Here is a 24271-nt window from a genome sequence, read left to right as displayed (position 1 = left end):
CTAGAGCTGTACTGTCCAGTAGGATTTCTTGCATTGATAAAAATGTTCAGTCCTCATTTTAGATAGCAATGTCAAAAATTCACAGCTAGATCATAAATGTAAGAAAAATTTGATCCAAAAAATATTTCTTCCTCTTTATTTTTAGACTCTAAACTGTTGAATCTCCAGAATCCCTATAAAATAATAATATAGTTAATATTTGCTGATCTTTTATGTTCTATATATTATGTACATATGTACTCTTTTAAACCTTACCTTAGGTTGTCTTTTCATACATGTGCTAAATTTTAATGAATTTAACTATATTTTACTGTGGGGGGAAAATAAATAGAAAAATAAAATAAATGGGGACTGGGGCATAGCTCAGTGGTAAAGTTCTTGCCTAGTATGCATGAGGCCCTGGGTTTGATCCTCAGTACTGCTAAAAATAAAAATAAAAAAATAAAAGCTGTTAAAAATATAAATAGTACACATGATTAAGTTCAACCTTCAAAGAAAATATGCTGTAGAAAGAATGTAAATTTTAAGCTATACTATTCCTACACTCTTAAGTTTGACTATGTGGGAGAAGCAACAGTACATTAGATTATTATTTGTTTTTGGAATTCAAATATTAAGATGAGAAATGACATTAGAAATCAATCACATTTTCTTCCTTGAACATAGAAAATTGAGACCTAGAGAAACTAGGTGATTTACCCAAGGTTTTATGGTTGTAAGGGCAGGACCAGTATGGGAATCCAGGTGTCCTAACTTAGATCAGTATTCTCTTTACTCATTATTTAGAGACTAGTTTTTGGAATATTTTTAACCTAGCTTAGAATTTCACACACAAAGCGGAAAAGAAAGTAAATTTATAAGATTGTAAATAAATCAGCTTTTGACTTTGGAAGCTGAACAGCTTCAGGGACTAGTGAGTTCAATTAATGGGCATTCACCCCATATAGGTGCTTCATGGAAATGTTCCTACTAATGATTTATTTCTGAGAGTAGTCCTTTCTTCATATTTCAACTGCCTGATGCTTTCTGTAGTTCTACTCATTATCAAATTGTTGAAGCGCTTGAAAATCATGCAGCATATGTTATATGAAAATGTTATTTAAGTCTTTATTAGCCCAGGGGATTTTGAACCTTCTGGGAGCTTATAGTAAAAATAATCTTTCCATATATGTAAGAATAAAGTAAATGGACATGAGCAAATAAATTCAGCAATATAATGTATATCTAAAATGATATTAACAGAAAATACTTGTCAAAACTAAATGCCAGAGTAAACATGAATGTAAATATTATGCAAAGTGATAGTAATTATAGACCATCCAAAGACAGAGAGTGTTCATTCATTCATTCATTCTATAAATATGAATTTATTCCATGCTATGTGCAGGACACTGGTTAATAACTTAAGTTGCCAAAGCAAGTGAGATGATCCTGGCTTACTTCAGCTGTAGATCATAATCATAAAGGCTCTTGCCTTTCTGTCCTGTCCTTGTCTCGCTTTATTTCTTTGACCAGTTACTTTTTACCTAGACTCTACCTTTCATTTTATAAGCATTTTTTTTCATGAAGTGAACAGTATTCAGATTGGGCTCAATGCATTCCAAAAGTAAATAAGACATGGTTCCTGATTTTCAAGATCTCATTCTATGCATTCATCAATCCATCTGTTCATTTGTTCAAAGTATTTGTATTCATTACTCACTGTGAGCTGGCCACTATTCCTGTGCAGAGATTACAGAAGTTAAGAAGACCACCCCTCCTTATAGTTCCTTTCTTCTGGGTAGACTGACTATAAACTGGTTAATATAAAATATCTGTTACTGGTACATGCTAGGATGGTAAAAATATGTAAAAGAAAAAAGAAGGCTGCTTCACATAGGGTACCTAGGGGAGTCGTCTCTGGGGAAAGAGTAGTAACCCATATGACTTGGAGAAGTAAGCCATGTGGAGATAGACAGATGATACCAGGCAGAAACAAGTACAAAGCTGTGGAGATGTCCCAAGATGGGCATATTGGAAGAATAAGAAAGAGGCTGGGGTGGAGTGAGGTAGAGGAAGGGCATGTGACTGGAAAGAACCGGGGGCAGATGTAAAGGGACTCATATAGGCTTAGACAAGACTTTTAAAATTTTACTCTGAGAGAGAAAGCATTGGAAAGCCTTGAACAAGTGAATAGTATGTTAACTTGAGTTTTGAAAAACCAAATGGCTTGTAAAGAAGTAACAGAGGGAAGAACAAGCATGGAAGCAGAGAGACCAATTAGGAATCTGTTGTAATCATTTAGGTGAGTTCATGATGGTTCTGGAAGATGGATGGCAGTAGAGGGGCTAATAAGGAGCAGTGAATTTGAAGGAATGACGGCTGCTGGGCTATGAACTTTAGTTTTTTATTTCTCTTTCCCTTGTGGAGAAAGGTTGGGGAGACATGCACAAAGGAATTAATCTTTGAGAATTTATTGAATATCTGCTTTTTTAAAAAAACTATAGAATTGCCTTTCACCCCCTATCCATTCCACTTCACCACATCTCAACTCCTCGTCCTCCTCTTAGATCATAGAAATTACATATTTGTGTAGTATATTCCTTTACCTCCTTAAGGAGCTATTATTTCATCAAGTTAAGATTAAAAAATTAAGAGACTAAAGCAGTGACTAAAATTCCATTTTTTTCATAAATAAGTACCAATTCTGTGGTTCAGAAAGAAAGGTACTGAAAAAAAACCCAGAAATTTTTATGTTAAAAAAATATATGATGGGCTGGAGCCAAAGCTCAGTGATAGAGCACTTGCCTAGCATGTGTGAGGCACTGGGTTGGGTCTTCAGCACTACATAAAAATAAATAAAATAAAGTTCCATTGACAACTAAAAAAGTAAAAAAATGATGATATCTTAAAATTTTCATTTCTCTGACAATTGTAAAAGGCATAGCTTATGTTATAAAGTTTCTTAGGTTGTAAGGTTTATGTGAAAAACAAAACATAACTCCTGAGTTTTAATAAGCTATGTTATTATATAAAGTTTAATTCTCTAATTTTTTAGAAATGTATATAGAATTGTAGCATTTCTTCTATTAAATTTTGAAAGAGAATTAATGAAAGTCATTTTCATTAGAATGCCTGCTGGGACTCTGAACAATATGCTCATTTAAACTTTTTACTGCTATCTCATTCAGGGAAGTGCCAGACACAGCTTCTGAGTGTGACTCCTTAAACTCTTCCATTGGAAGGAAACAGTCTCCTCCTTCAAGCCTTGAGATATATCAAACATTGTCTCCTCGAAAGATATCAAGAGATGAGCTCTCCCTAGAGGATTCCTCCAGAGGAGATTCACCCATAACTGCAGATCTTTCCCGTGGCTCTCCCGATTGTGTAGGTCTGACAGAAACAAAGAGTATGATCTTCAGTCCTGCAAGCAAAGTATACAATGGCATCTTAGAGAAATCCTGTAGCATGAACCAGCTTTCTAGTGGCATCCCAGTGCCCAAACCTCGCCACACATCATGTTCTTCTGCTGGCAACGACAGTAAACCAGTTCAGGAAGCCCCAAATGTTACTAGGATAAGCAGCATCCCACATGACCTGTGTCATAATGGAGAGAAAAGCAAAAAGCCATCAAAAATCAAAAGCCTTTTTAAGAAGAAATCCAAGTGACCTGGCTGACTTGATGGAATTCTGTCCAGTGGCATCTGTAAACTTCTCCTACCCTCACTCCCTGCTTTTTGTTTTAATTTTAGGAATGTAACTCCATTGGGGCTTTCCAGACAGGATGCCATAGTGGAATGTCCTTAAGGGCAACTGTCTACTGTCTGCTTATTTAAGTGACTATATAATCAATTCGTCAAGCCAGTTATTACTGAAAAATCTTAAGAGATGAGACAGTTTACAGTAATTTCTGCCTATTTATTTCTGCTTTGTTGTTAGTGATGTGTATACAACATTTTGTTGAAAGCCACTATGGACTTACAAGCTTTAATGGACTAGTAAGCCAGCATGGGCTTGCAAAAATTTCTTGTTTACCAGAGCATCTTCTTATCTTTCCACAGAGCTATTTACATCATGGACTAAATAACTTAAAAGACATAAAACTAATTGCACTACTCTTTTCCAGACTGGGAAAAAAAAATGTCTGCAAGTGAAACTGTATAGTTTATAAAATGACTATGGATAGGGGACTGTTTTCACTTTTAGATCAAAATGGGTTTTTAAGTAGAAACTAGAGTTTCTAATTGACTTGATTTCTGGAAATGAAAACCCACGCTTTTATTATGGGATGCTTCTTTAAATGCATTTATTATTATAAAGTTTCAAGTCCTGCTGTAAAGATCATGTTGTTTTGTTTTCCCCAGGGCTTTCACTGTGATTTACTGCATTGCAGGCTGTATGATAAAATAGAAATAATTTAAAGAGAGAAGGCTCTTGATTCCTTATGCAAGTAAAAGAGTTGAAACTTGATTGAAGGACTTAAAACATTCACAAGCTTAAACTGATGTCGGGATATGGGGGTTCCGGCACTTGTTTACAGACTTTGAATAACGACAAAGGATTTATGACTTGTGAAAAATTTGTACTGTGGAAAAGATAATAAATTGGAGACATTATTGTGTGGGATTGTGTTGATCTTGGTTGATAACACTCCTCAAAAAACATTTATCTGTTTTCTGGAGAGCTTTGTAAGCTGTCTTGTTGCTTAATTGCAATTTAAGAAATAGTGATGTTTGGAAGTAAGTTGTCAACAAATGTCTTTCTATTTTATATTGTTTGTCATATTTTTATGTAGTTTGAAATGTTTAAATGTTCTAATATCAAGATTAACAAATATAAATTTATGGTGCATTTAGATTGTGTTGTATTAATTTGTAAAGTTCGGTGTTTATTAAATCAGTAGATTGTTATAGGCTAGCTTTATTGTGAGAAATGTCTCATACAGCAACAGAGAACATTAACATTTGGGTTTCTGCTTATTACATCTTAAAAAATTAGTCAAAAATGATCGGGTTAATGCAATGTGGAGGGTGTTTGGGTGAGCAATTCAATAAGTATTAGCCAGAGTAGTTTTTCAGCATTATAGGTAACATACATAATGTTTAACCCAGTGCTGTTTAGGTAAAGATGCTGATTGATAAGCAAGAGGTTACTTTGACATTTGCCCCAAAGAAATGCTTTAATTACTAAGAATGTGAAGAATTTCAGGAAATCTCCTGTAAACTGGGATTGTTTGTTTTCCTTGGTCCTATTGTCAAAAACTGTTAATTAAGGTCTTAAATGATGTTTACATAGGCTGATACTTACATTTTTAACAGACCAAGTCCTGTTAAGGGCAGAAATTGATTGAAATGAATTCATGATTTTTACTAATAATAAGGTTAAGTAATCTGAAAGGTAGAGTTTAGGAACTCAGATCTAAAGTTGTTTAAGAGGAAAAATTGTGCATAAGTAATTTAAAAGTGTCCTGGAAAGTTTATTTAGAGAAGAAATACCTTTTTTTTTTTTTTTCCTTACAAAACAGAAGGAGTTCTTCCCTTTGAAACTTGCAGAAGGAATGGGAGCTTTGTAGTCTGATGATGGGGAGGTCAAAGCCACTGGAGCCTAGAGTGAAGCTGGGAGAAGAGCTGCCACCCAGGGCTCTGCCTTTCCAGGCTGGAGCGGTGCCCTGGGTCAGGCTGCCCTTCTGCTTAGGCCTCAGGGAGTCCTTGTTTAAGTGCTGCTTTTCATACACTTGTTTATAAACAGATTCAGTCAAGGGGTATTTACTGCTTTGTGGTGTTTGTAATATTTATTTTGCATTAATACAATACTCTATATTTGTAAACTTAACAGAAAATAATTGAGCTTTGGAAAGCCACAAAAATTTCTGTATTATTTATATGTGAAAAGTTGGGCATTTCTATAAATTTTTAAAATTACCCACTTGTTGCCTTATTTTAACCTTTCAAAATTATGGTGTTTTCCTGGTTTGAAAAGTAATACCTTCCATACTATTTAAAAAAAAAAAAACAAAACTTCAGTGATAAAAAGTATAAAGAAGAGAATAACAGCAAGCAGACCAAATTCTACTACCTAAAATAACATTTTTTAGTATTTTGGTCTGTTTTCTGTTATTTCACATAATTGAAATCATACTATACATTTACTATAGCTATGCTTTTTCACTTAATAAAAATATTTCTCCAACATCAATAACAACTCTTCATGAACAACATTTTAATGACTGCATGATAATCTGCCATTGTATGGATTTGCTGTACTCTTTTTTTAAAAATACCTTTATTTTACTTATTTATTTTTATGTGGTGCTGAGGATCAAACTCAGGGCCTCACATGTGCTTGACGAGCACTCTACCGCTGAGCCAAAACCCCAGCCCATGCCATACTCTTTTTTTAACATTTGTCTGCCATGAAACATTACGCCATTACCAAATTTATGTGAAGTATTAGCATTTAATGTTTATTGAGCACTCTTTGCAGGCAGTATTTGAAACTCCAATATGTATTCTGATTTAATCTTTACACCAACCCTGTAAGGTAGGTGTTTTTAAAAATATTTTTAAATCATCATTTTACTGATGCAAACAGTCCACAGAATGAATAATTTGCTGACGGTCACATATCTAGTAAGTGGTAGAGCTGAATGCTTACCTCCTAAGTCATACTGCATACATTCTAATCAATATGTTGATTTCTTAGGATATCTTTAAAAAGAAATATGTAGAAAAGTATAAAGATAACTTTAGTTCATATGTTTATATATATGTAACTTCTGTATGCACACACACGACAGACAGTTTGATGGATAGAGGAGGGAGGAGCTGGGCACACACACACAACATCTCACATGCATATATTGGGTGTAACAAGTTTTAGGGTTTCTTATCCACATAGCTATGTGAATATCCATTTCCCACGATACAAGGGTGTATAAATACTCTCTTCCACACCATCATTTGGTTAAAACTTTGCTAATCCAATAGGTAAATAATGTCTAATGAGGTTGGAAATTTTTTAAATGTTTTATTAGCTTTGTATGTTTCATTTCAATGACTTGTCCATGTTTTTTGCCCATTAAGTTCTTGGGGTCCTAGTGTATTCCTAAATCTTGTATACAATCTTTCATATGTAGTTGTTGTGTTCTCCATTTACCATCTAAGTTAGTGCCATTTTATTGTGTATGCATTTTTCATACTTGTTTAAAAATAAGTGAAAGCAAAACTAGGTTTAATTTAGGTTTATTGATTTCTGCTTTTAGGTCTTGAAGAGTTTCATCTTGTTTATATGGACAAGGTGGATTTTTCCCAAAAAATTATATGTAGGACACAATACAGGTTCTTCTTAATCCATTCAAAAATGTTTAATAGTCTATTATGTACAGAGTGTTGTAATAAGCTCTGAAAGTTTACAGGTAATGTGGTAGGCAGGTGCTTACTTTAAAGGAGCTTGGTATCTAATAAGGGACACAGATACTTTTATGTGGTAAAAATGTAAAATGAATGTTGGAAGCTGGGGGTTCATGGAGAGAGAGATTATATAGGTAAAAAGTATTTATTAAAGGTAATTTAACTTAATGGTGATCTTTTATTGAGGACATGGAAAGCTTGGCCATGGTAGGAACAAAGGACTGAGAGCAAGTTCATTTTAGGGCTTCTTCTGATTGGTAGTATGGTTTCAGCAAGTGAGCTTGCAGTTACTAGTTTCAGCAAACTGTGCCATAATAGCAGTTTAGGCATTATTTGGGGGTAAGTTGTTTGCCAAAAACACAGCATCTGAGCAATCCCATAGAAGCCTGGACTGTGATGAGTGAACACTGTTGCCTTGCCACTTCCCCAGCCCTCACACAGGGCAGTCTTTGTTGAAAGACACTTATCTGGGCAGGCTTGAGTCTTATCTTGAATCAACTGATGTCAAGTGGGCTTCAGCCCATGTTGTAGGATTTCACCTGAGTCCCAAAATCTAGTTTATTGGAGTTCCTGGCAAGTCTCCCAAGTGGCTCTCAAAGGGTTCTCTCTGTGCCCATGTTTGTTTGTAGGCCCAGACAGAAAATAGAGGCCTCCATCCAGATTTTGATGTATTAACGGTGTGCTGGGATTGAGACAAAGTCCTAAATTAGAGTTCTGACTGCCAGAGCTCCCAGCATTCTTGTGATCCAGTTTTTACTGAGTCTGCTGCAATGTTCATCAGCCTCCAGAAGTGGGGGCAGGGGGCAGTAAGCTGTAGGCATGCTCCAGGGAATCACCCTGGCTCAGCCTGTCCAGATTTCCAGTCTTTTAAGCAGTAGCTGAGCTTCTGCCTCCTGTGGACATGCCATTTGGCCTGGACAGGTTCTAACTTCCTATAAATCTAGTCTCTAGGAAATCTTATCTGGGCCAAAACAGTTCTTGATCAGTTGCTTCAGATTGTCTCTTTGGTTTCAAATAATTTTGTTATGTAGCAGACATCCAGTGTTGCAGTTTTCTTAATAATACCTTGTATTTATTCCAAAACACAACCTCTTTAATTGAAGCATCTTAACTTTAAAACCTTCACAGAGGTTAATTTTTCCACCTGTGAGAACGTTAGCTGAATCCCTCTTACCCTCTGGCCCCAGGGGTTGGTGGCACCAGTGTGTAGGGAGATTGAAGGTCAGCACTACAGGGCTGGGAAAAGGTTTCCAAAACAAGAATGTGGCTTTTTAATTTTATTTTTCTTCATAGAAACTATTAATGTGCAAGATGTGCATCTGTAGCCCAAAAGTACATGACAAGAAATTAAAGCAGGTTTGAGTAGGGATAAAATGAAGACCAGTGCAATGCCAGAAGTTGCCTTTGAACTTTAACAGTGAAAAAAGGAAATTGGAAGTCAGAGTGGACCTGGGATCATGAGAAATCAGGGATGGAAAGAAAAGGGGAAGGGTGCACTGAGTGTCAAATCACCAAAGCTTGTCCATTTAATTTTTGAATATTTCAGTCAATGCCTCTTCTGTATCTATTCTGGGGCCTTCCCTTCTTCAATTTTTATTTTATTAACTTCAAAAAGCTAAGTGAATTCAGCCTCACCCCATCATCCTTTTGTTGGTAAACTTTCTAAGTGGCACAGTGGATTTTCTCTGAATAAAATATAAACTGAACAGAGATTACCAGGACCTTAATGTCCTGAGCCCTGCCTACTGCTCTGGCCTCGAGGTCCGCTGTTGATGGACATGCCCTAACAGACTTCATGCAGTTACAGAATGCACCGGGCTGCTTCTCACCCACCTCCTTGACTATGCTGGCTGCTGCTTTTGCTTGCAATGTTCTCTCCCATCTCGGATAACCTTTAGCTCAGCATGGGGATATCCAGGAAGCTTGACATACAGGCCTCTAGTCTGAGTAAGATTTCACTTTTGTGAATGTCCAGAATTTTTATTACAGCACTTGTCACATCACATTACAATGACCTATTTACTTGTTTGTCCTGCGAACCTTACCTTAGCTTTGAACTCTGAAGGGATGGCATTTTCAGCACTGAATACCTTACATGCCTGATGAATAAATAAATGAATGAATAATGCACTATTGCTGCATTCAAGTTCCAGGTTGTTAAGGGCCTTGACAAATTTAATAATTAGAAAACAGTTCAAGACTATTTATAATATAGGTGAGCATTATACACTGTATTTTCTCTTAGTATCTGTTACTAAGCTAGATAGTTGGATTTAAGCTATTTAGTGACTAGTTTCCAAATGGAGGGGATCAAGTGTCAGGGTGAGGATGACTAGTGGTTTCAGGGAGTTAGTGAGCACCCTAAGGAGACTATGGGTGCAGTGGGACGTCAAAGGCTTCGTACCAGCTCAGGCTGCCACTGCAAAATAGCGTCTGCTGCAGGTCTTTGCTGCATGCTCATGTGGCAGAGAAGATCAAGATATCTCTCTTTCTTTCTTTCTCTCTCTCTCTCTCTCTCTCTCTCTCTCTCTCTCTCTCTCTCTCTCTCTCTCTCTTCAGCTTACAAGGCTACTATTCCTATTGGATTAGGACCCTACTTTTAATCACCTCCTTGTAGGCCCTGTCTCCAGGTAAAGTCCCTTGGGTTTAAGGGCTTCCATGTGTATCTGGGCTGGCATCAAAATTCAGTCCACAGCAGTTTCCATAATGTGGTCATGCTTCTCAAATCAGTGGCACAAGTGGGAACTTTCTCAAAATTGACTTGCAGGGAGTCTATCTTGCATGTTTGTGTTTTGATTTATTCTGGGCTGGGGACTCAGAATTACATTTTCTAAAAATCTCCTTGGAATGATTTTGTTTGTACCAGGAGCATTTACTACATCTATGCATTTTGTTCTTGCCCTGTGAGCTAGAGGCTCTCTTCCCTTCCCCTCCACTCCTCTTCCCATCTGGGAAATATTTCCTCCCCTCTTTGCAACATCCTCTGGGATCTATTTTCCCCATAGGAGGAATCTGGGGGAACCCAGCATGTTCTGGAGCTACATGGGAAGACCAGCTGACCTGCCTTTCCCTGCACTCACTCTGTGTCATCTGTCCTGCTTGGCTGACTGTGGAACAAACTGAACTCTCCCATGCATGGCTGTGTAGGCATGGAGCATGCCATTTTATCAGATAGGTCACAGGGCCTAGACTTAGAGGAAGAAGAGGAAGGGCAAAGGAAAAGTGACGTGTGCCTGTTGGTGCTACTCCTTTGTAAAATGCTGTCTAGGAACCCTCCTAGACAATGACCTCTCTTTCAAACTAATGGGCCAGAACTTTGTCACACAGCCATCCTCAGCCAGAGAAGCTGTGAAGCACAGTGGGCTGGCATTGATTGACGATTGACTGACTTACACACTGCTGACATCAAACACAATTTCTACTGATAAAGAAAAGGGAAATGGGTTTGAGTGAAGAAATAGGCCCAGGGACAAGCTGTGTTCTCATGTCTAACTTCACCTGGGAATGCTCTTCTCTAGAGCTGTGTTTGGCACATGCAGGTTCATTCAGGTGAATATAGGGAGTGTCACTGGACATGTGCATGGACTTGAGATAAATTTTAAAGTTCTAGTGGACCATTGTATTCATGAGTTTCACAAATGTGGGACCAATTATCAATTTACCAACTATGGACTGAAGATATGTTTTAACAAATTGCTTCGGAACACATACATATTTTCCCCATGTCATTTCCCCCCAGAGTATAACAATTATTTATATAGCATTCACATTGTATTGGTTGCTATAAGTAATCTAGAAATAATTTAAAATATACAGAGGACATGCATAGGCTATATGCAAATACTATTGCAGTTTTATATAAGGAACTTGAACATCTATGGATTTTGTCATCTGTGGGGGTCCTGAAACCAATTTCCTGAAGATACTGAGGGACCACTGTATGTGAGTTTCCACCATGGGCCAGGAACCATTCTATATACTGGGAGTATATCAGTAAAGAAAGCAGACAAAATCGCCCACACTTGTGGGGCTTGCATTCTAGTGGGGGAGAAAAGAAACAACTGAAATGTGATATGTCAGATGAGGCAATGTGACATGTCAGATGAGGCTGGGGGGTGGGTTGCAATTTTAAGCTGGGTAGTCAGAGAAGACCTACATTAAGATTTTGGCATTTGAGTCATGACATGAAGGCTCTGAGTGGCAGAGTCAAATGCCTGGAAAGCGCATCCCAGGACGAGCAAACAGGGATGGCAGGCACCAAGGCCCTGGGCGGTTCTTTGCTTTCCCAATTTATGTTTATTTGATGGATTTGTGACAGTTTCTATGTTACCTTTTCCCATGGACATTGGTACATTTGTACATGGACATTGGTACATTTGAATGAGCAGCTCTGCAGTGGCACCTGCTGCTTTCTTCCCCCTTTGGAAAAAAATGTGTCTCAGGGCACACCTTGACAAATTGTTCTGAGTGCCTTTTCCCATCCCTCCCCCAAGTCCATTTCCTTGTTCTTCAGGGCTACTTGCTGTAGTAATTATGAACATGGATTTGAGAACCTGATGGGTCCGCCTGTGATGCTGGTAAATCCCCCATCCCCCTCGGAACCCGTGTCCCCATCCTGGAAGCAGGGATTCAGAGCCACTTCACTGTTGAAGAATGTCACATGAGATGAGGAACACAAAGGGCCAACCAGTTCTAGGTTTCTCACAGGCTACTCGACTGTACCCTTCGACCTTTGGCTCTTCCTTGTGACCTGTAGCCCCTGGGTCACAGAGATTATCTGCTCTAGTGCTGTCCCTGTGGGGGCAAACAAACAAACAAACAAACAAAAAACCCAAAAAACTTTTCACTCCTTACTGGTGTGTGAGAGCCCCATGTCACATTGATGCTCTTCAGTGAAGTCATGTTTGCCAGCCTGTCACACCTCACCTCAAAGTTTTCTGAGTCTAAAATGAGACCTTTACCATATGAGTGGCAGCTGTCAGTGTGTTCATGCTGACAGCTTGTCATCGTCTGGCACTGTTCACCTGTGCACTTGTCCCCGCCTCCCCAGGCTGTGGCCCCCTGTCGCTCGCTCAGCTCCTGTCTTCCCAGTCTGTCATGGATCTGACCCTCTTGTTTCCACCCACGCTGTGTGTCCTCAGACACACCTGGCCTTCCTGCCTCCCTTTCCTACCTGAATTCCACAATTCCTTTTGGCAATCCCCTGTAGCTCCCTCCTCCTCATCCTTGACTTCCTGCTAGTGAAGGAAGTTAGTGAAGCAAACTCTGTCATTAGCTCTGGCCTTTATTTGTCCCATCATCTTGCTTTCTGATTTCCATCAGTGATATTGTATCCCTACTATATCTTCACATCACCTTCCTCATGCTGAGTAACTGGTAGCTTTTTTGGTGGGAATATCTACAAATTCTTGTCCTTAACTTATAAAGTTTTATACACAGACACACACACACACACACACACACACACACACACACACACACACACATACAGAGCCATCCTTCTCTCTTTACCATCAGAGGAAAAGTTATTTTTCTAACCAAGAGTCATTCAGCCAGTTATGTTTTGAATTTTGTGTTCTGTTTCCTTTTCTGAGCAATCTCAGAAAATGGTCTCACAATCTCACTAATGGTTTCATCTTTACTGTATTTTTAAAAGTATATACAAAGCAAACCCTTCAAACCCTAACCTTCAGGTTATAATACCTTGATTTGTATCTCACTAAGAATGGATTTTACTTTAATTCCTTTCAAACAAGAATAATCTACACTTTACTATCATTTTTCTACTCTTAACATCTACACTTACAAAGTTGAAAAATATCCAAAATCATAAGTCCAATATGGCGCACACACTCCCTGAGCTTGAGAAGAACCTGGGAAGGCCTGCTAGACAATGTCCACACAGCATGGAGGCCTGTTTCCAGACTTTGGGCACTTTTTTTTTTAAAACCATCCCATGTGATCATAAATGATTCATGAAGATTAGTTTTGATCTCTCTTATGGTTTAGATCTGTATTGTCCCCAAAGTCTCATATATTAAAGGCTTGGTCTCCAATCTAGCAAAGTTCAGAGGTGGGGCTTTTAGAGTAGTTGGATCACAAGGGCTCTGTCCTCATCAGTGGATCAATCCACTAACTGCTGTGTGGACTCTAGGAGGTGGGGCCTAGCTGGAGAAGCTAAGTCCCTGGGGATATGCCCTGGAAGAGTGTTACTGTGCCCGTCCCCTTCCTCTTCTCTATCTCTTTCCTTCCTGGCTGCCATGAGCAGAGCAACTTTCCTTCTCCACACCCTTCTGCCATGATATTGTGCCTCACCTCAGGCCTAAAGCCATAGATCAAGCTAATCATAGACTGTGCCATGAGTCAAAATAACTCTTTCCTCCTTTATATTCTTTATGCCAGATCAATTTGTCACAGCAATGAGAAGGTGGCTAACACAATCACAAACGCTGGTTTCACTTTACTTTGTTATGATTAATTTAGTGAAACAAGAAGTATTTATTAATATACCTATATTTCCTTGAAATAAATGGTCAGCAAACCCAGTGTTATGTGGTGTTAAGCAACTATTAAGGCAAAAAAAAAAAATCTAAACTTTGTCATGAGAACTCACAGGGAATTGAGTATATTTTCAATAGACTCTATTATTTCAGAGAAATTCTTATTGCTCTTATTTGTGTTCAGGTTCTGAGGCTAGAAAACTGAACACAAGAAATTAATTTCCAACAGTTTTGCCTGGAGTACCTATAAATGTGGATGGGTTTCTATCTCCTTGAGCTTCTCTCTCCCCAGCCCATCTGCTGCAGGACTTGGTCTGCTAGGAAGTGATTCTCTCCACTACCTGAAAGTTCAGGACCACAAAAGCTTCAAGATAGACTCGTCTTCTGGGATAGTTCTGTGGCCTTGGTTCCAACTACAAAGCACAGCTCTTGTTCCCATTAATTCTTCTGACTATATCCTGGTTAACAAAGATAACAAGAACCTTTTCTCAACAACTACCTTGCTTTTAAGTGCTAAGGGATTTAGTAAAATGTATTTACTCCTAAATTTTGAGTTGTCAGTGAAAACAAAACACTATTTAAATGATATTTCATTGCAGTATGAAAAAGCATAGTCTAAAACAGGGAGTCAGCAAACTTTTCTTACAACAGGCCATATGGGAAATGTTTCCAGTGTTATGGGCTGTGGGTCTTCAATGTAAGATCTGAGCTCAGATCTGCCATGGTAACTTGAGAACAGCCACAGACAACATGTAGACAATAAGCATGCTGGAGTGGCCTCCTGTGGGCTACATTTGACCCGTTTAGTCATGGACCATGGTTTGATGATCCCTGGTTTAAACAAAGGTTAACTATAAGTCAAAAAAGGAAGATACAGGACTTCATTATATGCCAAAGAAAATAGAACATCAAAAATAATACCAGTACACAGTAAATGAATAATATCCCAAGCCAAATAACTATAATTATATTCACTTTATCAGTTCACTCAGTTCTGTGTAGTTACAGGTTGAGCATAGCTGGGATTACATAGGACTGAATGCTAAAATCTAAAATCCAAAATGCTCCAAAATCCAAAACTTTTTGAGTGGTGACCTCATGTGAAAATTCCACACCTGGCCTCCTGTGATGAGTTACAGTCAAAATGCAGCTACCACACTAAACATATTGTGTCAAATGGTATATGTGAAACATAAATGCAGCTTTGTGTTAAACCTGGGCTCCATCCCAAAGATATTTCAGGATGGGTATGCAAATACAAAAATTTGTGTATTCCCAAATTGAAAGAAAAAAAATCTGAAGTCTGAAACACTTGTGGCCCCGAACATTTCAGAGAAGGGCTAATCCACCTGTATTTCTTGCTTCACTTTATCTTGGGTTTGCATTCTGCTTTTTCAAAGTCACTGCTTCTGTATAGGAAAAGAAAAAAGAAAAAAAAAAAAGATTTCTAGAAGTTGGGAGTCACTCCCAAGCTATCTCAGTGGCATGAACTTGGAAGCGTGCACCCACGAGTGCCTGACTTAACACATCACCAGGTAAAAAGGCCTGTCTCTTTCATTATGGTGAAATTCAGTCCTCATTTGGAGGATGTTGGCTTTTGTTAAAAGTCTGCTTTTAGCCTGTTGTTCTAGTGGAACCCTCAGGTAAATAAGAGAGGGAAGCCAGAAGTTGATTACAGACTGAATGGTGGAGGCACATTTTTTTTTTTAAATTTCCCCAACATAACCAACAATAGAAGAAAGGAGGAGGAGCCAATCATCTTGACAGATATAAAGAACAACTGTATTTGACAGTTTTGGGTGAATGTTTCATGAACAGGTCAGAACACATGGCAGGAAGGATACTCTTAAAATGCACACTCTTAGAGAAACATATTCACCTAGAGAAAGCTTGAGCTTCTCCTTTGTTTGACAACTTTTCCAATTAGCTCTCGGGTATCTCTTACCTTCATTTCCCCCCATGAACGAATCCCTTGCTCTTTTATTAACTATGTGTTTTCTCTGAGAAATTATATTCCCCTTGGTGTAATGTCAAGTGCCATATACTGACAATTCATATTTGTATACATCTCACCTCATAATCCACCTCCTGCACATCTCCTCCTGTAGGTCCAGCCACTAAAATTTAACCTGTTCAAAGTGGAACTTGTTGGGCTGTACATTTCTGCCCAAATAGTGTAACCAGTCTTCCACAAGTAGATGGAACATATAGAGCAATATGTATGAGGAAATTAGTTTACTTTGAAACCAGACTATGTTCTTTGCAAGAGGAGAAACAGACCATGTAAACCATATTGTGGGAGCATTTTTTTGAACTTGAGCGCAGTTGGCAGAGGATAGGATTTCCCATGGCTCTGCTGAGCGCTAACCAGCATATATACAAAGTGCAACTTCCAAAGGCCTGGAAGAGACTGGCTTTGGGTTGGCTAGAAGTGATGTGCTTGCTGAGAGACATTCGAGTTTTGGCCAATCCAGAACGAGGTGTTGGCATTGAATACTTCAGGCATTTAGTTGAGACTGCGTAAAGGCCTCTGGCTGGGAGGAAGGACCACATCCTAGAGCTGAGGTTAGGAAATATGGCCAACTCAGGCTGCGGCTTTGTTTTTGTGCATACCACAGGCTAAGCATGGTTTTTACATTTTAGAAATAGCAGGAGCATCAGGAGAGGGTAGAGCATGAAGAGAAAGAAGAGGAGGAGAAGAAGGAGGAAAAGGAGATAGAGGAGGAAGAGGAGACCATATCTGGCTCACAAAGGCTAAATAAAACATGAACTGCCTGGTCCTGTAAGGCAGGGTCTAGCAAACAAGAAGACAGCAGGGAACCAAAAAGGAAAGACTGGGAAAATAGGGAAAAAATAGCAATATAATACAAACCCAATCATATTAAGAATTTACTTAAGGTAAACTGACTAAATCAACTTTTCAGAGGTTGAGACTGTTTGACTAGATAAAAAAACAAAGTATGTTCTTTGAAACATAAGCTGCTCATGATTGATGCAAAATTACAAAGGAGGGGAAGCGATGTACTGTGGCATTGTAGGGTAAGGACGCTTGTGCCCTTGAACCAGTTTCACACAGAGTGGACTTCAGGACCAAGATTATTCATTCCAACATTTGAACAAGGGAAGCATCATAATGAGGAAAGGGTTATTTACCAGGAAATTACACACATCCTAAATATGTATGTATGTAAATGATAACAGAACTTTGAAAATACATGTAAGGAAAACTCACAGAATTAACAAAGCCACAGTTATAATGGAAGATTTTAACACCCTTCCTTCACAAATTGATGGAACAAAAAGCTTTAAAAAAAGATCTCAGAAAAAGAAGAGAAAGTTGGAGGGATGGGTTGCCATCGCTACCCAGGACTCTCCCTTCTGGTCTCTCCCCCTACACGGGTGTGGACTGTTCTTCCTTAACCCTTCTGCTCATCAGCAGTGGGAGGAATCAGCTCAATGCACATGGCCTTGTTCTCTTTGTTCTGTCGTGTGATAAGCCTTGCAACTATTTGGTCAAGAAGGAAAACATAGAACATGGACGGTCGTCTAGGGGAACTGAGAGAGCAACATCCCTCCTGGCCTGGGGTTTGGATGGTGACCTGCAACAATTTATTTGCTTAATAGAGACACACACCAAGCCTGGCTTCACTGTGTACACACATTTGTTTTTCTCTGATTTCCTTTGACTATTTGATATTTTAATCATTGTTATGATTTTTTTCCCCTCGCTCATTGTGATGATTTGAAATCAGTAATACAACAAAAGCCCTTGTTTTCCTCTGACAGTTCCTGTCTTTGGCTGTTATTTTATTTATCTATCATTTATTTCTGGTGCTTCCTTCTTCCTATTCCTCCATTGTGTCTTCTTCGGGGAATTTCTCAGGTGTTGATTCAGTTTGTGGTGAGTGGGGAAATAGCTGGCTGCATTTGCATGTAGATGCTTGTGCACATGTTCATTAGGTCCTAGGCCACAGAGGCCTATGAATTACAAAAGGCAGGATCACTAAAGCTAATGTTGTGTTAAAGTCTTGTCGTCTCACTCGACTAGGCTGGTATTTCAGTGGGTGGCACGAAATCTCACTTAATAAATTTCTAAGCAGGTAACAACCTTCTAGGTTCCTTCTTTTCTCATTTGCCAATATTCACCCACAATATTTTTTTTTCTTTCATTTTCAAAGTCATAGACTGGCTGCCCTTGGAGCCAAAAGCTAGCCTTAGGCATATTTCATTCTGATGGTACAGTTCAATTTTTAAAAAATTTGCTCCATTAAAATAACTGGAGGTCTCACACACATGTACACAATTTCAGTTTTCCTTAAATAAACAAAACAAAATAATATATAAAAAATAGAAGACCAGGCAATATTGAGACTTGGCCTGCTGGTTCATTTGGGTTCCTGATGAGTGGATGTTGAGTTTGTGATGAGTCAATTCTGATTTTCTTCCTGCACACTTCAGCACCTTACAGTTCAGAGAAGTGAAGAAAAATGTGGAGATCTTTGATCTAGGAATTGCATTATTTAGACATCCGAGTCTCCTTTCTTATCATTATCACGTATACCAGGCATCCCCTTATTATGGCTGTTTTACACATTTGTAAGAAAGCAAAGAGAAAAAAGAAAGCAAAGAGCGGACTGTGGGTCCTCACAACATCCTCTAGATGGCAGTATTGCACTAGTGTTATCTCATCTATTCCTCATTCCAGCAGCCTTCAAATTGCTAATTATATAATTTTTCAGGGGGAATAATTTTTTGTTTCTAAATTTATTAAAGTATTTTTTCAATAATGCCAATTTTTTCAGTAATCAGGTAGAGTCTATAAAGTTGCAATTTTCAAAAGAACAAATGACGAATCTTTTTACCCCCTCTTTGGAGCTTCCTGGGTTGATAGTAGAAACAGAGCATATTGCAACGCAAAATTGTCATGATTATGCGGGCTGTTCATTTAGAGCTTGCCTTTGCACATGCATTCAGCTGCTACATCTGTTGTGCACATTGGAAAAATAGCCCCTTCCCTGTACAGCTCGAAACATCAAATGTTTCACATTTGAAGCAATTTCTTTATTTTGTCTTGTTCATATTGAATGTTATTCACAAATACGGGAAGCAAGGGAGCAGGCAACAGTCTGTGTGACAAGAGGAAGGCTCTTAGAGATGTCCATCCACACAAGTAGACAAATGTGAGCTCTGTGCCGGCCTCATGCATAACCAAGGCAAGTGCTGTGAAGGGAAAGTTGTGTGTGTTAATTAGATTAATGGTTTGCGAACAAATCCATTTTGGAGTAGCTAATTAAATATTTCAATTTGAGTTATTTTGTGTAATTTGCTTTGGTAGGCGACAGATAAATATTGAGTATTCAATTTTATCTTCCAGCACAAACCCACTAATATTTCTCTGATTTAATTCTTGGGTTTGGGTGCTTTGGGCTTTGAAAGCACCCTCTTTCAGTACTGGTTGATACACTTGACAGCGGAGAGTCAAGCCCTTCTCATTGATAAAAGCCCGGTCAATTAAATCTTGGAACAATCCAAGGATTGGAGCTTTCTTCTTTTTAGTGTCTGCTTACATCCTAGAATGTTAAAGTTGGAAAAATCCATGAAGGTCTCTCCTTTTCAATGTTCCAGTGTCAGGGTATCCCCGCAGACTGGCTCTTCTGTCTTGCGGGAGCTTGCTCAGGTGTGGGAACATTGTTAGTAACGTTGTGTCCACATGCAGAAGGCCCCACTGAGGGACAGAGCTAACCGTGCGATATTTTCCCTCCAGGTGGGTCAAGGGGAGTGCAGTGTTGGGAAATGCAGCCAGACAGGTGGGTAGGACCATCATCAGATGGAGGTCTGTCCTCTCAGGTGAGAAGTGTGAATCCTTGTCAACAGCCCTGGGTGCAGGTGCTATGATTTCATCAGAAATGGCACAGGTGCCCACACCTGTATGCCTTTGAGGTTTCTCCAAATCACCTAACCCAGGGGGCAAAGTCCTCCCTGACCTGGCTCCTTTGTTAGGAGGACAACAGTCTTGCTTGTCCTGGGTCCTGACCCTTCCCCACCTCTCATTTTGATGCTCTGAGTTTTGGATCCAAGGGACAGGTTTACCTCCATTCCACTACTGCCTCGCCCTGTTTCCACAGCCTGCTGTGAGTGTGGTTCAAGTTGTGTGTTGGCCGTGTCAGCTGCACCCTTGACTCTCGGGGGCCTCCTCTGCAGTGTGAGCTGGGGGACCCTGAAGAGTCGGACAAGCAGTCTCCCTCTCAGTCGTGCTCTCCAGGCCCGACCACTCCCTTGCCCTTCACTCCCACCGTGTCTTCTCTCTTCTGTGTCCGTCAGGACCCAAGACAAGTCTGCGGGTATTTGACCAAGGCTTCCTGGACCACCTCTGTCTCCATAGAATTCTCTGAAGATCTCCAGCTCCTAGTTCCACCCCAATTTGAAGTAGAAAGACTCCCCAACATTAATGAGATCTGGGTTCACAATTCCCAGAATCACAAAAAGAAAAAAAAATATTTTAAGACCCCCTGCCCCCTAACCCCTGCACCCATGGACATAAGTGAGGCCTTGTCCAGGATTTCAGAAGCTGTACCTCTGGGCAAATGGAATCTGAGTCACAGCAAATAAACATCCACTTTCTCGAGAGCTTTTAAAATTCTGACAACCTCTCCAGATTCAAGAAAAATTCCAAGATAAGTCACTTTTTATACCTACATTTATGTTCCACACAATTGCTTTGACTGGCTGATGGGCCCTTGGTGTGGGAGGTACCAGGTCTGATTTTCCACCTTAGGACAATCTCCTCTCACCTCAGGTCTGTACGTCCCAGGCCAGACCCAGCTCCCCTGTCAAATGCTTGGGGTATAATTGACAGCATTTGCAAAGGTTGAATGACTTGAGAGAACAGGAAGAAACGAACAAGATAGGAAGACTGAGAGATTGTTGAGGGAGAGCAAGTGTTTTCTGAGGAGAGGAAATGGAGGATGGCATTCAGGTAGAGGAGGTAAAATATGCCAAGATACGCAAGTCGAGAATTATCTCCATAGTCCTCCTTCGTCCCAGGGCTCGGACCTTCTGCCTTCTTTAGAAGGTGCTCACCATCATCTCAGGCCCCAGTGACTTTCACTCTTGTTGCTTCTCTTTCTTTTCTTTCATTGATTTTGGGGGTGCTGGGAATTAAACCCAGGGCCTCCCACATGCTAGGTGAGTGCTCTACTGCTGAGCTACATCCCCAGCCCCCATCTGTGACATCCCTACAGGGTGCACCTGCAGGCCTCTGGAGAACAGTGCATCCCTTTCCATGTCCCGCCCAGGCAGGCCCAGGACAGAGCTCAGTAACCACAGAGACACAACCCTGTCGGGGGGATCCAGAAGGGAGGCAATTACAGCTTCCAGGTTACCAGCTTCTTTCTGATTCTGCAACAAAGGAAGAGATACTCCTTCCTAACATGTAAAAGGTGGAGAAAAAAAAAAAAAAAGATAAAACAGCTTCTGTCTCTTCTAGTGGAAAACAAAGGGAAGTTTGCTTAAATATTACTCTGCCTTTTCAGCATGTAAAGTGTTGTTTTTCTGCAAAATGGGGTTTTTAATATTTGATAAGTTTTTGAGAACACCGCACAGTATCAACTCTGAATTGTTGAGCTCAGTTCAAAAGCTTGTGTAAATATTTCTAAAGGAGAGCCACATTAAAGAGTTCAGTTCCCCGCTCTGCACCTTAACTTTATTTACACGTAGACCTTGGGATGAGGCCCGCTTCTCAGCTTCGAGCTCCTTCAGACTCTGATGCTGGAATTTTTATGGACCTCAAATCTGGGGGTTTTGTTCCTTCAGGATCTTCAACAATGAAGCCACCCTCATTGCTGAATAAAATTCAAAACCGTCTCCCAATTGTGTAGTTGATTTGAATGAGGTCTATTATGTCTGCCTTACTACATTGTGATCAGTGATAGATGGCAAGGGGGAGCTGAGCGCTCTGGGGACTTTGGCGTGCTAAGTGCAAGTGCGACATGCAGCTATCCATCATCATGGAACACGGGAGGCCTGCTGCAGGGTGGCTGGCACACACCCTGCAGTGATGAGGCTCCTTTTGCTCAGATTCGAACCTCCCTGACATTCTCTACTGAAGGCCTCTGGCTTGTCTCCCTCGCTCTCTGTCTTTCCTGATTCTTGCTGGGTTAGGAACACGTTAAGCTAGGATTGGCTTAGAATTCTAACGTGTTTTCTGTCCCCAGAGTCATTACTGTCCTTAATTAAGCCACAAGACATTGCTGGGGTGGGAGCAGTTAATAATCATCTCTTTTTGGATTGCCTGAAGTATATTTGGCTCAAAATAAAATATGGATCAGGGTTACATTTCTTTCCCTAAGAGCTTGGAATTACAGAGAGATTGTTGTGCTGAGCAGGGCTCAAAGCAGCAGGGTATTTGAAGATTGGCTTCTGTTTTTTCTCCAGCCAGTCACAGGGAAGAGCTGGGGGATGATTTAGGCACTGGTGAGTCCTTTTCCGAAACATTTGAGGCTTCCAGTTCCTGGTGATGTGAACCAGGCAAGCTCCTGCCGAAGATGCAAAAACATTCCTGACAGAGCAAAAGGTGGTATCTAACATGATCTTACTTTTTTAACTCTCATTTTTCCCCAAATAGTCTTATTAGCTTGCAAAGGAAAGATGTTTTCCAACTTGTTTCAGGAAATAGTCCTTTCCAAAGAGGTCAGAAAAAATAGAGTTGTATTTGTGAACTTAAGAGCCACTAGTTTGTATTTCTCAAAAGTCTGTGAAATGTGCACTCCATGTGGTACATATTTTAATGATTTATATATAAACCGGCATCGGCAATCACCTGGGGATCTATGCACGGTGGGTAAATCCTTTACCAATATCCCACGTTTATTCTGTTGTGGATTCTTTTGTATCATATTTATAACCCCATTCAGGGGATACCTTATTATTTATTACCAATCATTTCTCTTTGTGTCTCTCTAAAGAAGTGCATTTCTTATGTGACAAATTCCTGGAAGATAGTCTTTTAAAATATTGTTGATTTGACAAATGCTTTGTAAATATTGAAAGTATAAGACTAGATTATAAATAAATGACTGTTTCTAACCCCTAGTGAATGCACATTTGAAAGTCCATGACTCCTGTTCACCCCCATCCCCGCCCAGTCTGTGCCTCTTATTTCTGTCTCTGTTACCTTACAGACAATAGAGAATTTACTTCTTTTTAAAAATTTTTCACCAGCAATTGAAAGGGCTTGTTGTCACTAACTTCCAAACAGCAGCCTCTAACCTAAGTCAAGTAGAGTTGGCTGAGCATCTTGCCATAGGACTGCAGAGGAAGAGGTTGGAAGGCGGGTAAAAAGAATTAGCATCTACAGACTGCTGCCCCGTGCCAAGCCCTTTGCATAGTTACTTAATGTCTCTTTCACAATGAACCTGTAAAGCAGATATCAGATGACAGCGTTGAGACTCAAGCTCAGTTTGCCTTTAACCCAGGACTAAATCGTGGCAGAGATGAGATTTGAGCCCCTCAAATATGGCTTTGGAATGTAATCGAAAGGATTTAGTAGGTGTGGGCAGATAGGAGGGACAATGGTGGGTTAAAGGCCATAAATTTTGCTGAGTAATGAGCAATTAGTTAAAACACGTGTTAGGACATACATCATACATTCCCCTGTTATCCACAGATACACGAGATTAATCTCAGGACCCAGAAACAAAGAAGCAGTGTTGTAGCTTACAGGGAGAGAAAGCAGGAAGTGTGAGGCTCTGGTCCCCAGGGAACCTCACCATGTGCCCCAACAGTGCGAGCTGCAGGCTAATCCCCCTGCACAGTGACACACTTGTCCCCTGTCCTCCAGTGCCCCACTCTGCCTGCCATCCTCTCTGAAGAGCTCCTACACAGGCCATGACTTGACCTCGTGGGTAGCACGGCTTCTCCCCGGCAAGGCCAGCCTTCCCAATGGCTACCCACCCTCATGATCCCCTTCCTCCGAGACCCAGAGCATTATGGTTCTTCTAGGAAGCCTTGTCCAGTGTTTTCCGGGACAAAGTTCTGATTTGTATCCGAATCTGCTAGGAATGTGACCAATACCTTCCCAGGCAGGGCCTAAGTGACACACAGGCCTGAAGGGAGAAAGCGGGAGTAAAGAAGTCCAAGAAAATTAGTTCATGAATGTTTTATTGCAGGTTGCCCGGGTTGGATGCGCCCCTCTAGAGCCCCAGAACAGCTCCTTCAACAATGTAAGTGCTCAATAAACATCTGATGAAAGAGTTCTAAACATTACAGAGCCGTCCTAGGGTGCTCACCCAGGAAGTCAATCAAGGCCTCCTGACTGGCTCCTGGTCTTATTATGTCACCCATAGTGTTTGTTCCCTTGGCCGGGGGTGGCTGCAGCTAGTTCTG

General features: G+C 40.1%; 1 protein-coding gene and 1 non-coding gene across 3 annotated transcripts in view; one reads left to right on the top strand and one right to left on the bottom strand.

The window, feature by feature from the left end:
* Positions 1-4178, top strand: part of Stim2 (stromal interaction molecule 2) — a 162950-nt gene extending 158772 nt beyond the window's left edge. For both annotated transcript variants that reach the window (XM_026403602.2, XM_026403594.2), the window contains one exon: positions 3171-4178. In XM_026403602.2, the coding sequence (XP_026259387.1) occupies positions 3171-3648 (478 nt within the window). In that variant the 3' untranslated portion in view covers positions 3649-4178. The remainder of the gene's footprint in view (positions 1-3170) is intronic.
* Positions 4179-21031: 16853 nt separating this feature from the next.
* Positions 21032-21103, bottom strand: Trnaa-agc (transfer RNA alanine (anticodon AGC)). Its single transcript has one exon. It is a non-coding gene; the product is annotated as a tRNA-Ala (tRNA).
* Positions 21104-24271: the final 3168 nt, after the last annotated feature.

Source organism: Urocitellus parryii, chromosome 10, assembly GCF_045843805.1.
Source record: "Urocitellus parryii isolate mUroPar1 chromosome 10, mUroPar1.hap1, whole genome shotgun sequence".
Taxonomy (NCBI): domain Eukaryota; kingdom Metazoa; phylum Chordata; class Mammalia; order Rodentia; family Sciuridae; genus Urocitellus; species Urocitellus parryii.
This window is presented reverse-complemented; position numbering and strand designations above follow the sequence as displayed.